The sequence below is a fragment of the Etheostoma cragini genome, chromosome 7 (genome assembly GCF_013103735.1).
Source record: "Etheostoma cragini isolate CJK2018 chromosome 7, CSU_Ecrag_1.0, whole genome shotgun sequence".
Lineage (NCBI taxonomy): Eukaryota > Metazoa > Chordata > Actinopteri > Perciformes > Percidae > Etheostoma > Etheostoma cragini.
In genome coordinates, this window is record NC_048413.1 from 22,678,890 (window position 1) to 22,700,485 (window position 21,596).

General features: G+C 39.8%; 1 protein-coding gene across 2 annotated transcripts in view; it reads left to right on the forward strand.

Annotated features, from left to right (window-relative positions):
* Nucleotides 1–21,596, forward strand: part of prex1 (phosphatidylinositol-3,4,5-trisphosphate-dependent Rac exchange factor 1) — an 83,683-nt gene that overhangs the window by 20,543 nt on the left and 41,544 nt on the right. For both annotated transcript variants that reach the window (XM_034877085.1, XM_034877086.1), the window contains exons 4-10: nucleotides 4,418–4,522; nucleotides 8,193–8,294; nucleotides 8,541–8,702; nucleotides 13,629–13,762; nucleotides 14,087–14,202; nucleotides 15,966–16,115; nucleotides 19,410–19,557. In XM_034877085.1, the coding sequence (XP_034732976.1) occupies nucleotides 4,418–4,522; nucleotides 8,193–8,294; nucleotides 8,541–8,702; nucleotides 13,629–13,762; nucleotides 14,087–14,202; nucleotides 15,966–16,115; nucleotides 19,410–19,557 (917 nt within the window). The remainder of the gene's footprint in view (nucleotides 1–4,417; nucleotides 4,523–8,192; nucleotides 8,295–8,540; nucleotides 8,703–13,628; nucleotides 13,763–14,086; nucleotides 14,203–15,965; nucleotides 16,116–19,409; nucleotides 19,558–21,596) is intronic.

The window sequence follows — 21,596 nt, forward strand, 5'->3', positions numbered from 1 at the left end:
TTCATTATTATTTTCACTTACAAATGTCTGTTTCCTTTACCGAACACACCCACCCACTGATACACACAGATTCTTCACCCTCGTTTTAACATCGCGGCATGCATGAAATCATTCAAACCCTGCTAAGGTGAAAAAGTGACTCATGTTAGAGGAGAAATCAGAGACATCAATATTTGCTTTATTTCTGGGAGTGTATACACAGCACTATGCAACAAGCAACAGTCGTGTCATTATGCACTTTCTGAACTACAGCCATTATGCGTTGACTCTGTGTGATTCCTCTGTGTGTGATACCACCCTCTCATCCAGCCTCCAGAATAACATTCCACTACGAAGAATTCAAATAAAGACCTGTGTTTATCAAAGCAACAACCCAAGTCTTTGACTATTCTGAGCACAGCTGATGTCTTTCAGGGCAGTCTTGATGTCTAACATTTACTCTGTGGTTCACATATTGGCTCTGGTAAGACACGTAGTTGTGCCTGCATTGACTATGTAGTTGTTGTCACCTGAGAAAAGGAAATACCTTAGAGTGGGCTTTGGTTAACATGTCTTCAATAAGGCATCCTGTTTCTGGGAGCAGAAGGGTTCTGTTGCAGGTGGTGATTAAGAATTGAAATGGTTATTTCAAGTTCAGCTACCGAAGTGCCACCATATCCAGGAGCATGTAAGTGTAAACTGATACACATTGCCTACATTTACGTGTCCCTAAATACTCCCGTCATTTCCAGCCTGCCCAAGTATTCTGTTGAAGGGTTAGTCCAGGGATTGATTTTTAATTCTCTTTTTGACATTGACTGGAACAGCAACATATTTGAAATTTGGTGCGGGATGTTGTTGCATTGTGCTGTGGAGAGATAGAGCCAGATTGAACTTTATTGTCACATTTTGTTATTGTTAGAGAGCTTTGGGAGGGCTGAGATTACAGAGTGGTCTCAGTGAAACAGTGAAAATGTTGATGATTTTTGAGAAGATCGGCAGAAACATTTAGAAAAGCTAGTTTCATTATGCATATAATGGGCAAGGATTTACTTACAAAATCTTTACATGAACAAGCAAGTCAGTCAAATTTTAAATGAACAAATAGACTAAAGTGTTACATTCACAAGTCTTGCCCCTCCTGGGCTCTCTTCCTCTAGCTATGTATTAACTGAGTTTGACAGTATCTGGGGTTTCACGCCATATGCTGGCCCAGCTGTTGCTCCCAGTGGTGCTTTGGAGTGGAATCCCCTGCCAAATGTGGCTTTGGGTGTGTTTGGGTTCCTGCCTGCCTGTGTGGTAAAAGCTTCCCACTGTTTATATTGTGCTGCTCACTTGTGTTACACATCTACCATATAGCTTACACTCCTTTTGGTCAAGGCAATGGGATTGAGCATAGACTTAAATCTCTATAAAAAGAGCAGTTCACTTTGTTTGGCTTTGCTTCTGTCACCACTGCTGGCTTGTAAAACAGACACATGCACTCAGCTGTGTGTGTGTTCTTGTTCTTGTTCAACTATGTTTATAGGGTCCAAAAACCGGGAGTTTGGTATACTCGTAGGGTCCGGACAGCTTTGTGGGGCCAAAATGCTGGACCCTACATCTTTAAAGGGCTGTTTGAGGGTTAAGACTTGGTTTTAGAATTAAGGTTAGAATTTGGTTAACGTAAGGGGAGGGGTTTAGGTTAGGCATTTAGTTGTGATGGTTAAGGTTAGTGTAAGGGGCTAGGGAATGCATTATGTCAATGACTTTTAAAAAGTAATTAGTTACAGTAACTAGTTACTTCTTCCAAAAAGTAACTAAATTAGATACTCAGTTACAAAGTATAAAAGTAACAGTTACTTCAGAAAGTAACTAATGAGTTACTTTCAAATCAATTTTTAAGTGCTCAAGTGACCCCACCTCCACCTGTCTTTTACAAAATTTAAAATACAATTGCATGTTCAATTATTTATGACACATTTGGATATTATAATGAAATGGACACTTAATACAATGCATTAACAGAAACAATGTAAACACATCTAAACTATTTTAATGTTGCTGTGGAACAAAGTGAGACTAGCCTCCAATCAAATGCCATGTATGTAGATATTATGTCTAGTCGATCGATACAAATAACAATAGATGTTTTGAAACTTTTGAAATTTATTTTACTGGGCAAAATGTATTAATGCTTGTCAAGCACTATAGCAAAAAATAAATAAATATATATACAGACTTTATAGTGCAAATAACGTAAGTGGCCTGATGTTATACTTTTGCGTGTGTGTGTGTGTGTGTGTGTGATAGAGCGAGGGAGCAGTAAGCTGTGACAGCGATTAGCTTCGGAGCAGGTAGCCACTCTAGAGTCATAGTGCTTATGTTTTCTGACCACGGTTGGAAATCTGTAGCAGGAAAACATCATAACGCCATATCTGTCTCTCGTTGACTGACTCGCTTGTTTTGTTTGTTGTATCCGACTAAGCTTGCTTATGAACATCCGTCCAACTTTACCTCTGATTGGCTTGCCATTCGATTTTACTCAACCTCAGCCAGTTGTCAGCATTTATGCGCTTGTCTTGTGCGCTGCCCACTAACCAAGGAAGAAAAAAAAAATAAAGAGATCAAGTTGGTCTGTGAAAAAAAAAAAAAGTTTCAATTATAGCAACGCGTCACATTTTTTGGCAATAATGGTAATGGTGTTATTAAGATGGGAAGAGTAATGAATTAGATTACTCGTTACTGAAAAGTAATGCCTTTAGTAACGCCGTTTCTTTTTTCACAGCACTGATGACGGGTTCAAACAAAGACTGTGTTTGTGTGTTAGTATTAAAACCACACACAATTATTTTCCACATCTGTGTCTGCATAGGATGCTGGCTTGTTAATTTTTATTAAAATCATATTTTTTAGTGTTGTCAAAGATGACCATTTTATGAAACTTCAAACAGTATATGCTATCAAACTCTTTAGGCTGATTGGTGTCAACGACTGAACATTGGTCATTCAGTGTGTTCAATGTTCTGCAACAGCAGCAATCGGCACACTGACTCATAAGTATTATTATTTTGCCTCTTTTTTCGTCTTGCTACTTGTCACGGAGCGTTGCCAACACGTGCACACAAAATAGTTCAAAACGTGTGTACTCTTCGGGAATGGTGGGCTATGACTTTTCAAAGAGATTTGCCCTGCGTTATTTTTCAAAAAAAAAAACTGAGCAAAAAGAGGAAGCTAACATGATTTCACGATGGACCACACCCACCAGTCCATGTAAATAAACATTTCAGCACTGTAAGAAACCTTTCATTCAAAGTCGACAAAGACCAAACTATGAAAGGCCGTTTTTGGTCTTCTCTACACTTTTCCAACCATCACAACTCTAGTATTGGTGGAAATTAACACGTACTTTACCAATTTACATAATTAATTATATTGGCTCCATACACGCTAAAAGTACTGTTTTTAAAATGGAGTCTTGTTGATTTAGCGCTAGCTTCTTCATAGCTGTTTCTGGGAAACAGAGAGGTCTTAAATAGGTTTTAAAAAGGTCTATCTCTCAAGGTTTAAGACTTAAGACTTTTTTAATTCTTTAAACACACTTACGCTTTTATTATAAGGCAAAACCTTCAAGCAGCAGCAGTTAAAGTTGAAAGCGCTGTCCGAGCACCTGCAGTTTTGGATTTCACTTACATTGCTGTTTCAGATGACAGTTTCAGTTTCTAGACCTCAAGCTTAGGCCCCACCATGCATATAGTTTCACATCCCAATTACTGCAGTTAAGAATTCACAATAGGCCTCACTAAGCTTCAGGGTTTAAATTCAATTGCAGCTGTTATATTGTGTATACATTGTTGTCTACAGTATGCTGCATAAATAATTCATTTGAATCTACAGCGTATTCACTTGCCCAGGTGTCATTTTACGTATAGTAAAGAAAACCTAATGGCAGCTCGACAAGAGCTTCTGTTTTAATAATGGGGTTGTTTTGTCTTGTTGCACAGGATGATGCTGTCCCCTAAGAAAAAGGAAGTGTCCTGTGTTGGCATGCTATTTCCCCCGCTATGATGTAGATTACTTTGAAAAAGAGAAGTGTGAAACATTATGCTTAAGAGTACTAAGGCACATAGGATTAAAAAAGCTTCATGAGTCTGTATTCTTTCGGTAGTTTTGTCTAATCATTGTTGCAGTTACACTTCACCATGAAATAGCAAATGCTGATGTTTCTACTACTAATGATGATAAGCAGTGCCAGCTTTGAAAGTGCAGTTATCCACCACTTTTCTTGAGTACAACTGAATTTCATTAGACTTTAGTACCTGGAGCCTTTTCCCCAGTTTTCTGCTCTGCACTGTGAATCTTCCCACTATCAGTGGAATTCTCCAGTTTGCCATCTAGTAAAATATGGTATCAAGTGCCTGTTGTGCAATCCTGACCTGTATTTTCTCTTGTTTTGCAGAGGGGGAGTTTCTCAGTGTACGGCGAGTACTGCAGTAACCACGAGAAGGCTTTTCGGCTTCTCATGGAGCTAAACAAAATCCCCAACATCAGGACCTTCTTGCTGGTAAGTTGCCACAGCGCCTCTTCTCTGCCCTGCTTATCTTGCCTGTCATTTGCATGGCTTCTCCATTCCTCATGCCATCAAATTTTTCTTTATACTGCCTTTTTTATGGGTATTCCCACTATGACTATTGCTTTTCCCCTCTTAATTATGTATAAATGATGTTCATATTTTCATTGCATCATGTCACATTAGTCTTATGTTTCCTTTGCCCTAGTAGTGATCAGACTTGTGTTTGCATGCACCTTATTTTCTTTTCTGGTATATTTGACCACCTTTGCCTTACCTTTTTTCTCCTGTGAGTCTGTTCTCACTTATTTCTTTTTCTGGCATCTGTCTATCCTCCTCCTCATTTTCCTTCCATCATATCACTTCCATTTCCATGTTAACACTTAGATAAAGGGACGAAACCTAAACAAGGTCAGAGGGTTCTTCCTACCCGGACAGGATGCGACCACCATTAAGGTCACTGATGTGTTGCTCTTGTAGTGTTCCCGCTGCCAGCTGTTTCTGTGTTACACCAAAACCTTCAAGCTCTGGACAATGAACTTAGAATGATGACGGGGCCTTTGAGCGAGGGGCCAAACCAATGAAAACATCTGCAGATTTTGGGCCAGCCAGCTGTGGAGTGTTGGCAGCCTTTTTGGGATTGGCCAAAAGATCTGAAGCCCTCCCTTTGTCACTGCCCGATGGTTTGCTTCCATAGAATTATTCTGACCCACAGGACTGGAAACAGTGGGATCAGAGGGTTGCTGTGTCCTTTGGCTTTTTCCTACCTGTCCCAGTGATGCAGTGATTAAATGGTTAGGTATTGTGTGACGTACATGCTTCCAAAATAAAATCACTACACAAAACCAGCTTAGTATAAGTTGAGATATTGGACTAGTTCTTTTATAAGCAACTATGAGGAAAATTGAAACAAGATTGGTTTACAATAATTTAGGAACCCCCCCCCCCCCCCCAAAAAAAAATATTCTATTTAAGACGTTGACAAAGAGGAAAATATTCGATTCTTCTGCAGAATAGTAGAGGATACAGAATGAAAGGTTTGCTTTCTTGAAGTGGGGACCATTGCAAATCACTGTCATTGCTATTAATTGCAGTGTAACATGTATGGCCTTAGGCTTGTTTTCAGTTTTTAAAATTCCTTTTTTCTGGATTAAACTGTTTTTGCTACTGGAATCACACAAGGAAGAGAGCTTTTGAATTTGTCTGTAGAAATGAAGTGCTAATTGTGATGGAAAGAGAGAAGTGAAAGCAAAAGGAGGTCAGAGTGAGAGAGCAGAGGGAATTCTGGCAGATTACGAATAAGGAGAAGATCAGAGGAAAGAAGAAAAGGAAGTCAGGGAAGATTTAGACTGAAATGGTGGTGTGGGAGGGAAATTCTGCAGAATCCTAAAGTTCTGCAGTCAGGATCAGTTCAGTTGTATATCTGCTGCTTATTTTTCATCAATAATACCCCCACCATCCTCTCTTGCTCTTTGTAGAGCTGAGAGGAATTGTCATATGATTATAATGCTCTAAACTGATCTCCTGTCTCCTTTCCAACTGGAGAACACTCAAGTGGTTTATCTGCATGGCTGCTTTTGATCCTTTCGATCCCATCCCATGAGCTCATAGCATACTGACAGGCTGCGTTCCTACAAAATACAATGCATGGAGAAACCATGACTGTAACTGCAACCCCCCCCCCCCCCACACACACACACACACACACACTTCCGAAGAGAAGCCCTCCTTTCAACTGGTTCTGAGGGGGGCAGTTTTTTAAAACCTAAATCTCATGGGGGAATGAGAACACATTTTAGAGGTTTCTCAGTGATCCTTTCGTTGAAAAGCGTGGTTATTTTGGAGGGTTTTTATAGTGGCACAGTTGAAGGAATGTTGAATAGTTACAAATACGGAGTGTGTATAAATAGGCCAGCTTAAAAAGGACACTGAAGTGGTTTTTTTTTTTTTGTGGTTTTTTTTTAAATCTCCTGAATCTCCTTCTTTTCTGAAGGAGAAGCATAAAGAAAAATATCTTTTGGTGCACGTAAAAAATAATTCCCACCATGTATTCATATGAATTATGATACTCAAATAAAACCTTGACACACAAGGAAATGCAGTATACATAAAAATAAACCTGTATAAACGTAAATCTGAAAATGTGGCTGAAACAGACCATGAAGTGCTATTGGCAATAGTAAACGCCATAGACTTGCTGAAATAAAGCTTCAGTGAGAGGACGTTGTCATTAGCGGTAAAGCTTTTCCGACTACTACAGCTATCATGGTTTGGACCTATCAAAATTGAGGTTGTGCAGAAAGGTCACCAAAGTCACGTAACAGTGTAATTACATGAAAACATACAAAAATGGTAAAGGTAATTGTAGTAGTTCCTCTTTACTGTAATATAATGGCAAAATTGCTAATAGTATAAAGTGAATAAGAAAAAATACTTGTGCATTTTTGACACAAAATACGTTACTAGTCTGACATGATCAGTTCACTTTATTGATTCTTTATATAATATAATCAGACTAAATACGTATGTCTTTTTGTACCAGCAAAGCATTTAGTCCATAGTTGCACCTGCATTTTTTTTAGTAGAAAGAGCATGTTTCAATCTGCATACAGTTTAATACCTTGTTTCTAAAACGGCAGACATATGGAAAATGAACCACACCTAAGGCTTTGCTCCCACACAAACCAAGACAGATTAGTCTTCTGCACCTGGACTTGTTATAGATCTGGTGTTTGTGCAACAGACTGTGACTGAATGGAAAAGACAACAATAGTTAATTAAAGTCTGTTTATTGCTAAAAAAAAAAACACCACAAGAAGAATGAAACAGCAATGAAAACAGTTGCAAATGCTCTAAAATACACAGATGCCGTGTTAGATAATCAACATTTTTCAATCAGTTTTATATTGTTTGAAAAGTTAAATAGACTTATCTATGCTTTAACAAAGATGAACTTTGAAAGAACAAGACTTAATGAAGAAAAATTAGATTTTTTTACCGGATGCCCCTCACCTTCCGTTTTCTTTATGTTGCCATTCTAAAGTCTGGTCTATTCGAGAAACATCCAGCGAGCTAAAACTGACAATCCAATTTATATATATATATATATATATATATATATATATATATACACATATATATATATATATATATATACACATATATATATATATATATAAATTCTCATCACACACTCGACAGCCATTCTAATTCTAGAGCTCGCCTCCTGCGCACACGTTCCCCAAAAACAAGTTCCTTCCTGAGGCAATTTTGCAGGGACACCGTACCAGGAGCAGTGTGTCCGGCCATGCGACCAGCCATGCGTCCGATGAGTAGCGCCGCTCAAGATGATTGTTTAAGTTTAAAGAAATGCCAATAAACAAACAGCACTTTTTTCTCCTATCACGGACTATTGTGTGGACTTGCCAGTATTTCCGTTGCCACAGCATTGTGGAGTAAGGTCTGGCAATGTGGGGCTATTCCACTGCTAACGGCACAGGAAGTAAAGCTAAAGAAAAGGCTAACACTTTGTGCTGGACTCATCAGCACATTATCCTCTCTAAATTCTTTAGTTTTCACTTTTGTACCTTCTTAACTTACTTGGTTAGTAAATGTAAGTGTGAACATTGGTTTGTAATATTGTTTGTTTGCGTTTTTTCTTCAGCACTGTATGCTACTCGGAGGGAAGAAAAGCACAGATATTCCTCTGGAGGGTTACCTTCTCTCTCCCATTCAGAGGATCTGCAAGTACCCTCTGCTGCTGAAGGTACTGCATTTTATATTGTTAGCAAAAACTGCATACCTTTTGGCATTCCAAGGCACCCAGTCTACCGAATGTTCTAGTTTATCTGTCTGCAGAGGTGGCAGGACTTGCATAGAAGAGGTTTTTGTTTAGGGTCACAGGACAATACTTTAAGTCCCTCTAAGACTACAGTGTTTTTATGTGCCTACTTCTAGAAAGTCTACAGTTTGTGTTTGAATACTCAGCCCAACTTCCCCTTTCCCAATCTAGGAGCTTCTGAAGCGGACCCCTAAGAAGCATGCTGACTATCCTGCAGTAGAAGAGGCTCTGCAGGCCATGAAGGCTGTCTGCTCCAACATCAATGAGACCAAGAGGCAGATGGAGAAACTGGAGGCTCTGGAACAGCTGCAGTCCCACATTGAGGGCTGGGAGGTGAGAGCAAGAAGGACAGAGTGAGGGGGAATAAGAAAGGGTCAGCCAGTAGTCATGAAGAGACTGGTATGTCACAGGGATGCAGGGTAAAGGGACAATTGCATAAGGAAATAACCATTGTTTGCTTGAGAAGTGAAACCGTGAGAGCTAAAAGATCATGAAAAACGGTATTTCTGTTATATTCAAAAATTACAGCATCCTGAAATTTAACACAATTATAATTTTGTACAAGGTACAAAGTAGCGAAATTCCTGTAGCCTAACGAGGGCAAACACAGCCAAACATATTATAAAAAGAGCTGAAGCACCACGGCCCCCATCTATCTTGAAGAGTTAAGAACTATTTCAGCCAAATCACTGCTCTGAGCACAGGGGCCACGTACGGGGCTTGGGAGCTGAGCGAAGGCTCTAGTGCATTTTTCACGCCTCCCTCACCCACCACAACAGAGGCCTTGTCTTAGCAGGCACCAATCGGACAATCCACCCACACAGGGTGCCAAGGGGGATGCCAAGAGGCATACTGCCCAATCAGAAGAGACCTAGGAAGCAGAGCTCCAGTCTCACATGCACGGGTGCATGGGTTATATGAGGGGACCTTTTGAAGGGGAGTAGAGGAGTAAAATTGAAAGATAGAACTAGAGAGTGGGCCTCACTGGGACATCCCACTATTCACTTGCCAAAACAGGTCCCACTTCTCCCTTTCCCTCAGAAGAAATGTCACCATTTGACCCTGATTATTGGTTATTCAGTTAGGGTATGTTGACAGTGAAAGACCATACCAAATATTTTCTTGTCCCTGTTGTGATGAATAATTAATTGTGTATTTCTTTCTACTTTTCTTTTTTCATAAAATTTAGAATTTAACATCTCTGAGTTTTAGGCTGATAGTAGTTAAACATTGAACTGGAAGACCTTTTTGGGAACAGATGACAATTAATTGTTTAGTTTGGAAATAATAATGAATAATTGAAATAATTCTTGGATGTATATGCGAAACAGGAGGCAGAAATTTGATTTTTGAGACCGACTCTGATTTTAGAGATTACAGACATGACGGTAGATTTTTGAGCTGGAATGAAAATAGACCTTTTCTATGTGGATTGTGCACAATCCACATGCAAAGGCACTCAGATGGCTGCTTTTCTAAATGAACAACTGTATTAATGAACATTTAACATTATTATACATTATACATACAATGTAATACAGTGTCAACCAATTCTAGAAATGAAACCTGAGGAATTAAAAAATAAGTCAAAGTAAACTAGCTAAATAAACATCAGTGCTGTATGTTCAGTATTAATCAATTGCAGACAATTTACATAAGGAGCAACTCACGTAAGCATTGTTTCTGCATTTTATGTTCTGTAAAAAAATAAAAAATCATATTTGACAATATGTACGCTGATGCCGATAGATACGGATGTCTGTGATAGCCCAATAATGGCTGATAAAATCTGTGGGGCTCTAGTAAAACACCATCCTAACAGCAAGTAGTATCACTGTAAGTGTTAATTTTGTCACCTATTTTTTATTTAGTTGTAGTCTTAACATGTGTTTTGTTTAATTAGATTTTGTTAGTCAAGGTCTCTTAGGCAAGTTTTAGTCACAACATTTTAGTCTTTTTTTAAAAATAAATTATTTCTGAGATTATTTCTGATAAACGTTTCAGTCATCTCACATCACACATCTCAAATGTTGGTTAAACGTCATAATGCCTGGGGTTAGGGCATATTGCTACTCTAGCAGGCTCAACCGGGCTTCCTCCATCCCCGCCTGGGCCACATCGTTACCTCGATGTGTGATGGCTAGGGGAAAATAAGGGGACACGCCGAGTCTCCAGATGAGCCGCAGCCGAGCCACGCCTGAAGACACACTCCAAACGGGCGCTGCACTAGTTCTATCTCATGATGGAAAAAGTAGAGAAGATTGTAGACAAAAAGATTTTATCTTAGTTTTAATTTTATGCAAAACATTTTAGTTTCGTCTTTTTTCATCAACAACAATGCATGTTAATTTAGTCTTAGTCGGTGTTGTTGGATATTGGTTCAGTCTAGTCATCGTCTCATCTTTGGGTGGAAAAAAAGGTCGTTGACGAACATATTTAGTCTTGTCTAGTCTGACCAAATGAACACTATTGTGAGTCACTTTAATGTGGGGTTAATGTTGGGCTAATTTACCTAAATTGCTTGAACATGAACGATTATTAAGCCCAAATGATAATGGTCATCAAACAAACGGATCACATCCATTAGATTGGCAGGCAATTTCTCTGTGCTCTCCTTGTGAACAACTTGGTAAAAGCTCAGAAAGGCACTTCACCCCTCCCCCCCGCTCCCCCCACAGAGCCTTCAACCTTATAGCATTAGCCTCACTCTTGTTTCCTCTCTCCAGCCACTCTCCAGGCTAATCACCTGCAGCTATAATGGAAGAGGCCTCCAGTAGTGCAAAATCAGGCACATGCGCATGCTCATGTGCCTGATTTTGTGTACGTGCGTACACACATGCACACACATGCACATCACTTTGTATTTCGTTGGTGGTACACTTTCATCTATATTATAGATGCAGGAAAACGTAGACACGAATGCAAACACACATTATAACGCTCACAGACAAAAGCCATTGGCACAAGCAAGCTGCTGAATTCTCATACACTCACACACAGTCATGCCACCCCCCACCTCAGGTTAGTGCAGTTAACACAAGGTTCGATCATCTGAAACACGATCCCCTCTCCAGACCCGGTCGGTATGCACCTTAAGAAAAAGCTCAGAGAATCATTTTGTCTCCACAAACCTTGGTGCAATGAACATCCATCATAAATATATACTCATGGGAATCAATTATGGATGCTCGACACGGGGTGTGGCCAGCGGGGGGTCTGGTGGAAACATCAAAGACAACAGCAAAGTCCAAGTCGTGTGGGTGTGTGGGTGTGTGGGTGGTGAGGGGTAATGGGTACTCTACCAGCCATAGGGGGGAGTTTGTCCTAAGTCAGCACATGGGTGTATTTAGTTCCAGATGAATGGAATGGAATGATCCGTTAAACAATGAGTAATGAGATGTCTGTTGTTTAATTTAATGTTTAGTGGCCATGTTTTGACAGCTTGGTGGGCAGCATGTTTATCTGCTTCTGCTCACATGGGGAAGTTATCCATGTTAAATTAAACCTTTTAATATTGAAAAGTTTTTTTAATTTTGATGATAGGAAACAAATTGAAGGAACATGTGAATGCATGGTTGCTCATGCATGCATCTGTGAAAGTGGTTACTGTTCCCTAGTTGGAGATGTGGAAACACTGAAAGTGTTTTTCTAAAATAAATGATGAGTAAATAAAGTTCAGCAACTTTGTGAACAGGTTAAGTAGACACCATGCTGTGGTCAATCAACAAGGTATTTTCCCCAACGGGTCGAGATTGATGTAAACAACCTTGTTAGCAAAGACCGGAAGGTTCATAGATCCATTTTCTATATATTTATTTTCTAAATTTCAATAATACAGTACATTCAAAATGAGAGGAAGTACTAGTTAACTGCGTATAAATGTGTGCAGTGTACTGTAAAAGACTAGTGTTTGTGTCATTCTGCTGATTATTTTGGGTTGGGGTGTATTTGATAGCTGACAAGAGATGGCCTTTAAGGCCTGATCATATCCAGTGAAGGTGGTAGGCTGCAGAGTAACATAATACATCTTCCTGAATAAGTACAAGGGAGTTGACAAGGCTTCTATTTTACAATTTTTTTAAATTGACAAAGGGACAAAGTTTGATCAGAATAAGGCTTAAGCACTTCGACCTACAGTCTGTCATGAGTCCTGTTTCCTTCCTCTAAGCATATACAGCTGTATGTGTATGAATGCAGTCATGTATTTGTAGCCCGTGTGTACACATGTTTACATCCTGTGAAGAGAATAAAAAGGCTTTGTTAGTTCCAGAGCCCCACAGGAAACTATATGTAGGCCAAGGTAACAGTTATGCAGGGCAGCACTGCCACTTTAGTGTTTAGTGCTTCCAATTAACTTACATATTATGAAAGGCTTGGTTTATCTCATCATAAGTTCTGTAATTGACTAGCCAGTGGCTGACTGTCTTGGCATTGAACAGCGTGCAGTTAATATTTTTGCAATGAGCATAAATCGGAGGTGTGTGTGTGTGTGTGTGTGTGTGTGTGTGTGTGTGTGTGTGTGTGTGTGTGTGTGTGTGTGTGTGTGTGTGTGTGTGTGTGTGTGTGTGTGTGTGTGTGTGTGTGTGTGTGTGTGTGTGTGTGTGTGTGTGTGTGTGTGTGTGTGTGTGTGTGTGTGTGTGTGTGTGTGTGTGTGTGTGTGTGTGTGTGTGTGTGTGTGTGTGTGTGTGTGTGTGTGTGTGTGTGTGTGCGCTCTCGTGCTCGTGGGGTTACTCTTTCCTATCATTGACGATGGAATGAAAACAAAATCATTCACAATGTCAAAGTTGAATTTCATATTGTTTCACTGAGGTTGTGAACTCTTCAAGTTTTTATACAGACAACAATGTTTTGTTTGCAACTCCCCAATCTAGACTGAGAGTGCTATCAGACTTTCTATGCCCTGCTCAAATTAAACAAACTTGACCATGAAGGCTCTGGAAATGACATATGTACATGATAGATAAATCTGCCAATCAAACTTAAAGCAATACTAGAGAGCTTTTCCCGCTTCGTTCCGCCTACAGTCTGTAAGCAAAATTGTCCCATTATGCTACCCAATCTGGCAAACCTGCGTAGTGAGGTTTTAACCGGCAGAGCCGCAAAGCGAATGCAGAAGTGCCATTCACCCTGTTACAAGTTGATGAATAAGTTGATTTTAAGTTAAAATATAAAAGAAAGTTATCGAGTGTTGTTTTAATGTTATAACAGTAATAATGCCAGTGGCTAAACTCCTTTTCAATCTTTTTTTCTTTTCTTCAGGGAACCAACCTGACAGATATCTGCACAGAGCTGCTGCTTCACGGAAATCTCCTTAAAATCTCAGCAGGCAATATCCAGGAACGTGTCTTCTTCCTGTTCGACAACCTTTTGGTTTATTGTAAGAGAAAGTCCAGGTGAGAACGGCAACAGCCAGACTATACCACAGCTTCCAAAAGTAGGAGAAGAAAGAAGAAAGCATTCAGAAACGTCTTTATTGACTGCCTACTGGAGAGAAGCCAGACATAGAAAATTGGAGCAAATGTCGACATTCCTGTTTGTGTAGACAGGATTTTAATATGCAAGCAAAACAGAAACAACTACACGTGTCTGCTGCTCCCGTAGCTGTGTCTGCATGAATGTACATGTGTTACAGACACAAGTTCTTTTCTTAATGTGGCACTGGCATCAACGGATGTTTTCCCTGTTGAGTGTAACCACAGTGTTGTCCCATTTTGTAGGGTTTCTGGAAAGAAGTCCACCAAGAGGACCAAGTCTATCAACGGGCCCCTCTATGTGTTCAGAGGCCGAATCAACACTGAGGTGATGGAGGTGGAAAATGTGGAAGATGGAACAGGTTTGTGTTTCCCCAGCAGCGTTACCTTTGGAGAATATCTATATGTCCATTCATGCAACTTCTCATGAGTCGGTGGTTCTTTCTGATGTAACTGCTATTTTATCCAAGCTGTTGATTTGTTCATTTTTATGTCACGTGTATGAAAAATGACTATTTCCAGTAATATTTACTACTTTTATTTGGCCTACAGTGCTATTTTTTTATTTCACATTTTAGTTTATGAAACTGTGCCTGTGTTAGAATCTGGTGGTTGGATATGAATCAGGTACTTGTTGACAGTTTGGGTGGAGTATCATACTTGCACCTAGTTTCAAACAGGATGTAGCTCGCAACCTCATCTACCCCTTTTTGATGTTAGCTATTCAGTAATGGGTTGAGGTGTTGTTAGAAATCCAAAGTGCAAAAGCAAGCCCAAGCTGGGTGATAAACCTGATGTGCTCTCGTACCGGGTTGTGTTATCGGGCCAAAGATAAACGACTCGTCTAAGAGCTTGTTGTGATACGGTTGTCACCCAGCTAACCCCTGCTGTGGTTTGGTTGCCCAGCACAACGCTGGGCTAAGTAGAAACATTTTGTCTTCCTCTCTCTCGCATGTTTCCCCATTTTTGTCTCTTCTATGCTGGCAGAATATTTAGCAAGCTCACATGACCTTTTTTTCTGCATGTTGGCTGCTAAAGGGGAAACCACAAAGAAAAACATGCTTTGTTTGCAGAACCAAAGGGTCCCACATTGAAAATGCGTACATGTGTTTCAGAACACAGATGACCAGATTAGTAAGTGTATAAAATATAAAATGTGGGGTTATCATTGAATTTCAATTGCAAATAGTAAGATAACCCAGATTTCATAAACTATACATTATACGCTACTACCTTTTAGTCAAATGGTCGTTGAATCTTACTCAAATAACAACCAGTTTGATTAATGTATTGTGAAATGAGTGGAAAGCTGTTCACCTTTTGCAAGCATTAAAAATATTATAATTTTCATTGACTCATGCAAATCATGTCTTGAGCAATGCCACCTTAGCAGTTCTCAGCATGTACTTACAAGAATCTATCTTTTCCATCCCAGTGACTAAAAGAGACTCAGCACAGTAGTATGTGTCCAAACCGAGTTCCATGCTCTCCCAGGTCAACAGGAGCTGCTCCCTGTGGGACCTGAAGTATCAGATCTATTTATATGACCTTTGAGCGGGAGACTAATGCACCCCATTACCAGAGGCTATTCATTATTCAGTAGCTGCTCACCTCCAGCTAAATGAATGATAAAATTAGAAAGGGATACAAGGAAAGATTTTGTTAAGTCAGTAAAAAGATGGTCTTTTCTACTCTGGTGCATCATGTTTATTATTCTTTATTGGCTTGTAAATCATTGCTCGAGTAGTAAATAACTTTAGTTAGAGATAACTTTAATGCTAACATATACAACGTCTTTACAAGTGTGGTATGCATATACTCAGTATTACTTTTCTTTACTCACTGAGGTCAGTGTTACCAGGTCTGTGGTTTTTTGTCTCATTCTCTCAAAATGAAAATGTTAAAATATAACAAGAGAACAAGAGGAGAAAGAAATACAAGCTTGACAAAAACTGTAAACCAGAGAGATATTTACAATAGTACATTTTATTTTACTGAGATTATTTGTTTCCATTCCATGCATTGCTCACCCTGCCATATAATAAAGTCTTTTAATTTTCATCAATTATGCCCCTTCTTCCATTTTAAAAATGAATTTCTTGATCACTTTTTTTTGCCCATGCAGCGGACTACCACAGCAACAACTACACAGTGACTAATGGGTGGAAGATCCACAACACTGCTAAAAACAAGTGGTTTGTCTGCATGGCCAAACATGCAGAGGACAAGCAGAAGTGGCTGGACGCCATCTTGAGGGAACGTGAGCAGAGAGAATGTGAGTAACACTTTTTTTAGGCAATATACAGCACTTCTAGTTTATGGTCCTTTTTTCATTCTAGAGTTCCCTTCATGAAAAATGATCTTGCGTAGAAAGACATGGCACCACAGTCCATGTTTACAAGGAAACTAACAAGTTTGTGCAATTAGTTTTTTTTAATTTAATGCTTACAGTGTCACACAAGATCATTGTTTGAAATACACTTGTCACAGGAAGGATGGATTGCGGGATTGTGAATATATGAGTGTATAGAAGTGCCTCATGCTCTCCTCCTACCTCTGCTTTTCCATCCTCTCTATTTGCCCTACATGTTGGTGTCACCTTCGATTCCAAACCATCAAGGCTCTCTCAGCTGGCACACAGTAACACACACAGACTATAGATGTGCTTATGACCTGGATGCAGTGTTTGTGTCCTACGGCTATGTCCCACCTTGAACAAGCTGCCTGCCTTTGTTTAGTAAATAGAGGCTTAGGTGACATGACGTCTACAGTTGGCCTGGTCCACCTGTGCGCTAAGTAGAACAACCTATTCTTCACATTTAAAAAAATCAAGGTATAAGTCAAATCAAAACCTTCGGTGTGAAGTGACTGATGTCTCATTAATAAACAACAAACGTGCTAAAAACAGCAGCTTTAAATAGAAGTGCTTTCGCCTGTCAAAGAATGTGAAGCTCAATTACGTCATACACAAGCATTTTAGAAAATCTGGTTCTATTTTTACTATAATAAACTTAAAGGCAGAGTTGCATGAATCTTAGCAGTTTGTTTAATAGCCATATAGTTAATTATGGTGGAATTAGCTTTTGATTAGTGTGCAAAAATCAAAAGTGTGTTCAGTCTCACTCAAAAGAAGTATACATCATTCAGTGATGGTAAAAATAAGCCCTACACAGTATTGAATCCACTGATTTAGACTAGTAACGCAAACTGATACTCTTGTTGCTCCTTCAGGCTTCCCTCTTTTGCCTTAAATTGTGTTCCCACCTGTTCAGCACCGGCCACCTGTCCTTGTTAGGTTGTGGGCATTAGACAGTGTGAAAGGCTTTAACCAGATTTGGAGCTACACACAACAAGTCACGTGATAGCATTGATGGCTAACAATCAAAATTGGGTCCCTAAAGCTATTTGAACACTACTTGACTAAATGTTTCTCAAAGTTTCAGTTGCACATGATGCATGTTAGCGTAATACAACTGTCAACTTAAACATTTGCAAATTTGTGAATGAGTCTGTGGACATTCACATTTAATAAGCATCCACAGTGGAGGTCAACATCTTCAGCATCTGATCCTGTGATAAAAGGGTTTCAGAGTAGGAATAAGTATGAAGGAGTGTGCTCCAGCTTGTGGTGTTTGGTTTCAACCCGGCGGAAATCGACCTGAGGCTAACAGATGCCAGATCAGTCACAGTGCCCAGTTTCCCCACACTCTCCCGTTATATCACCCTCTCCATAGTGTACTCTGCTCTCAGTGTGCTTACCTTTCTCTCAACCTCTTAACTACAGTCTAGACAGCTACAGTACATGACAAAGTTTTATTGCAATAAATCCTGGCAATGTTTTCTTTTTCATCTCCCCCTTCATGCATTATTGCTTTCCCTGACACGCCTTGTTTAATGTGACCTTTTCCATGTATTGCTGTGATCCTTCCGTGGTCTGGACATGTGGCTTTCTTGAACCCTCCTAAAAGACTACCAGCTGTAGGTGTTTTGTTTTATCACGGTTTTAATGGTAGTTTAGGAAAATGCGTGGGTCAAATAATGCGATAGGGTTTTAGCTCATGCCAATGAATGCAGGAAGACAAGGAACAACACCAGACAAGCTCTGACAGCTGGAACAGAAGCTGAGGGGCCTCTGTGCTGGACAGGCCCCGTCTGTTGTTCAATGACACTCATTGTTTAAGTCTACTCCAGCTGCTGTCAAATGTAATATAACCCCACCTCCATCACTGACTGCCAGTGCAGAACTGGATTTAAGAGTTAGTGGTGTAACCTTTTACATTGTTTGTCTCACCCCTCTCAGTTGGTCAGGCTTCCGCCTGAAGTTGCATAATGCAGCAAAAAAGATTTCTGTTTTCAACTGGAGTGCATAATTTGCAGTGGAAAGCCAAGAGTCCGATAGTATTAAGGACCCTGGCACTCCAAGCCAATCTCAAAGAGATAGTGATAAAGGTTAAGTGATCAAATGCCTTGCGCTGCTGCACATTTCCTTGTGCCTTCTGTTCAAATTTACAGAAAGTCACTTCAAAGGCTACAGCCGAATGGTGGATGACCGCCAGAATGTACAAATGTTCTGCTACTGCATGAGAGCAAATAGGTAGTCAGGAGTTTGTATTTGTTGCCCAAACAGACATCTCAGGAAGACAACAAAGTCACTTACCATGTTCATGCAAAAAAGATAAGGAGAAGCGCTGCTTAATGGGCAAATTCATTGATTCACTAGGCAGAGAAGTCCCTCAGCAAGGCTCACTGGGACAATGGTTTACAACGGAAGATTGTTAACTTGTGTGTGTCAGGGTCCAAAGAGAAAGCAAGGTGGATTACGAGTGACAAAGATCCCAAGTTAGATCGATTTCCACCTGTCCCAAATAAGTTTTCTGTCAAACATATTGCGACGTGATCAGAATACTTTATAGTCGAGTTCAGCAGCTGGATGTGTTTCAGTCGAGTTAAGCAGCTTATGGAGACAGTGCAGCAGAGTTGAGTTACTCCGAGTCAGAAAGTCTCAGTGTTGTTTAGAAGTTCATCAAACCCCACAATGAGGTTAAGCGGCTCAAACTGTGAAGTTACTGGAGAGGGTTTCTGAGACACCAAGCCTTACAATGGGCCCTCACATGTAGTGCTTTACTATAGAAGAATAATAGTTAACAAACCAACACAGAAACAAGATCAGGATCATATTGCCCTCCTGAACTTTACTTACTCCAAAAACAACTTGTCTAGGAGAGATTACCATCTGGGTTTGTTTCAGAAGATTGTGGCAGCCCCATGCCGCCATGCTCCTGGCTTCATTCCATTTTCACAATACCAGAACACAACCGGGCCATCCAGGCAAAGGTCCATTTGTTTCTTCTAACAGCACCATGACAGCCTTTGCCTTTTGGCTTTGACATGTATGGAAGCTTTGGAAAGCAAGTAGAATTTTTTTTTTTTGTCCAGTAATGGGTTCTGCTGTAGTTGTCTTGCCATTGGGATACAGTCACCGTTTTTACAGAAAAGTTTCTCATTCGGTTCATGGGAAGGTTGACAAATCTTCTTAGATTTGACTTTTTTTCTTCCCTTTTGTTTGTAGCTCTCAAGCTTGGAATGGAGCGGGACGCCTATGTGATGATTGCAGAGAAGGGGGAGAAGCTCTACCACATGATGATGACCAAGAGTCGGCATCTGATTAAGGACCGGCGCAGGAAGCTCAGCATTGTACCCAAGTGCTTCATGGGAAAGTGAGTTTATTTGCTTCTTTAGTGCCTGGTTTCTTCAGGTTCCAAGAATGTGACTGCAATGCTAGGCTGTTCACAGGGGGATCTTTACAAATTGTTGTTGCGTAAGATCAGCAGGCTTTCAAAAGAGCTGGTATCCAGTCTCCCCAAGTCTTGGCAAGATGCCTAAACTACATTATCCCTACATCCTCTTTTCCATAAAGAGTCTCTTCTCATGGTTCAGAGAAAAGACCAAGTTGCTCCCCACACTCTCATATCATTGAGCGCGCACACACACACACAGAATTTAATTTGCAAACTGAGGCTCTCCAACAAACTATCCCCCTTTCGGTCCCCTCAATGTTCAGTACAATGAATAGATAATGAGAGACTTGCTTAAGTGTCCCTCAGGCCAGCGGATGTGAGATTCTGAGCAGCAATGAAAATTCTTTCTGGCACCGTTTTAGTGAAAAATAAAACCATGCAAGACTACGATGGTGACCGATGACTGTAAAGAAAAACCAAGAAGCAACCATTAATGTCTGCAACATGGCCTCTCAGTATATTACAAATCATAAAATGCATCACCCATGTGAAATAGTTTTTTGAGAGGTAAATGCAGTGGACGAGAACACTGCATTGAGTACTATCACATCAGCTGCTGCCAAGAAGCAAATTGAATGGCTCGCTCAAAGATGTAATGGTGTTTCAGGGAAACATGTTCTATCGTGGTGGCGTCACATGAAGTCCTTGTATGGGTGTTTTCTTCTCTCTGTTTAATGTAGCTCACTAGACGGTCAGGACCCTGAGATCTTCCAGCAATTACCTTTAGCCATAATGTGTAAGTCAGCATTCAACACTTCCTGTGTTTTAAGAACAGAGCATTTTTAGTATCCTCATAGAAGTATGGCTTTTTCTTGCCCCCGTCCACTTGTAGGTCAGAGCCAGAACATTTGCTGTCGAGCTGGTTTAAATTTCAATATTTGCAGAAAAGGATGCTTCTTTTCTCAGTCACTCCCTTCCTCCTTTGCCTCATCAATGTGGTATAAGTTTGTCTGTTTTTCACTTTCAATGTTCTCCCACTCTTCACTTTATCACTCAGTAATTTCCTGTCGAGGAGTACAACAGGCATTAGCTCTGCATTTATCTCACTGATGAAATTAGCAGCGGCCATATCTTGAGTGTTTATTGCATTAAACAGAGATGCTGACTGCTTTTGTCTTGATAGCATCATTCCATCATCCGTCTGCTATTTAGATTGAAAGGTGATCGGTGTTAGATTTTCTTATTGCTACATTTTATTGGTTGTGCCAGTGCTGGCCTGGCATCTTTTGTGGGGATTTAAAGTCCTAATTTTCTTGGATTGTTCATTTACTACTTTTTGTGGTTATAGGAGAGCTGATGCTAGGAGGGGATGGAATTTGAGCTTCCTGCTCCATTTCTCGGATAGCTTCTGTTCCACTAAGTTTTTTTATTTTTAAATCTATTTTATCACCCAAATCAATACTGTGTGTTTCTTCTGAGCAGGTTTTCAGCATGTATTGTTTGTACTTTAAACATGACCAAATGAAGAACACTACAAAAAGTCAGTATTCCAACTTGCGTGCACTTGATGCACACTACTGTTCCTCAATGCAATTCACAATAGAAATGGAGCTGGAACAAATTAAGATATATGGCAAATCGTGGTGAGTTTGCTCCAGAAAGATCTAAGAAAACAAACAAAAATGGGAAAAAAAAAATCTCTTTATAAAGTTTAATTGCCAGAATATCCTAAAGTTGCAGTTAGAATAATGTACAGAGAGTATAATTACACCAATATTGTGTATATGGTATTTGTATTCTTTTAGTATAAAACAGTAAATCTATTGAACAGTAAGTAAGTGTTTGTACAGTACATACTTCAGTGGAGATTAGTATGCAATATATATAGTGTACAGCACACGGTCAGAATGTAGTATTTTTAAATAAGGACACCAATTTGCTAATGTTGCTGAACTACTGTGTGTGTGTGTGTGCGTGTGTGTATATATATATATATATATATATATATGTGTGTATAT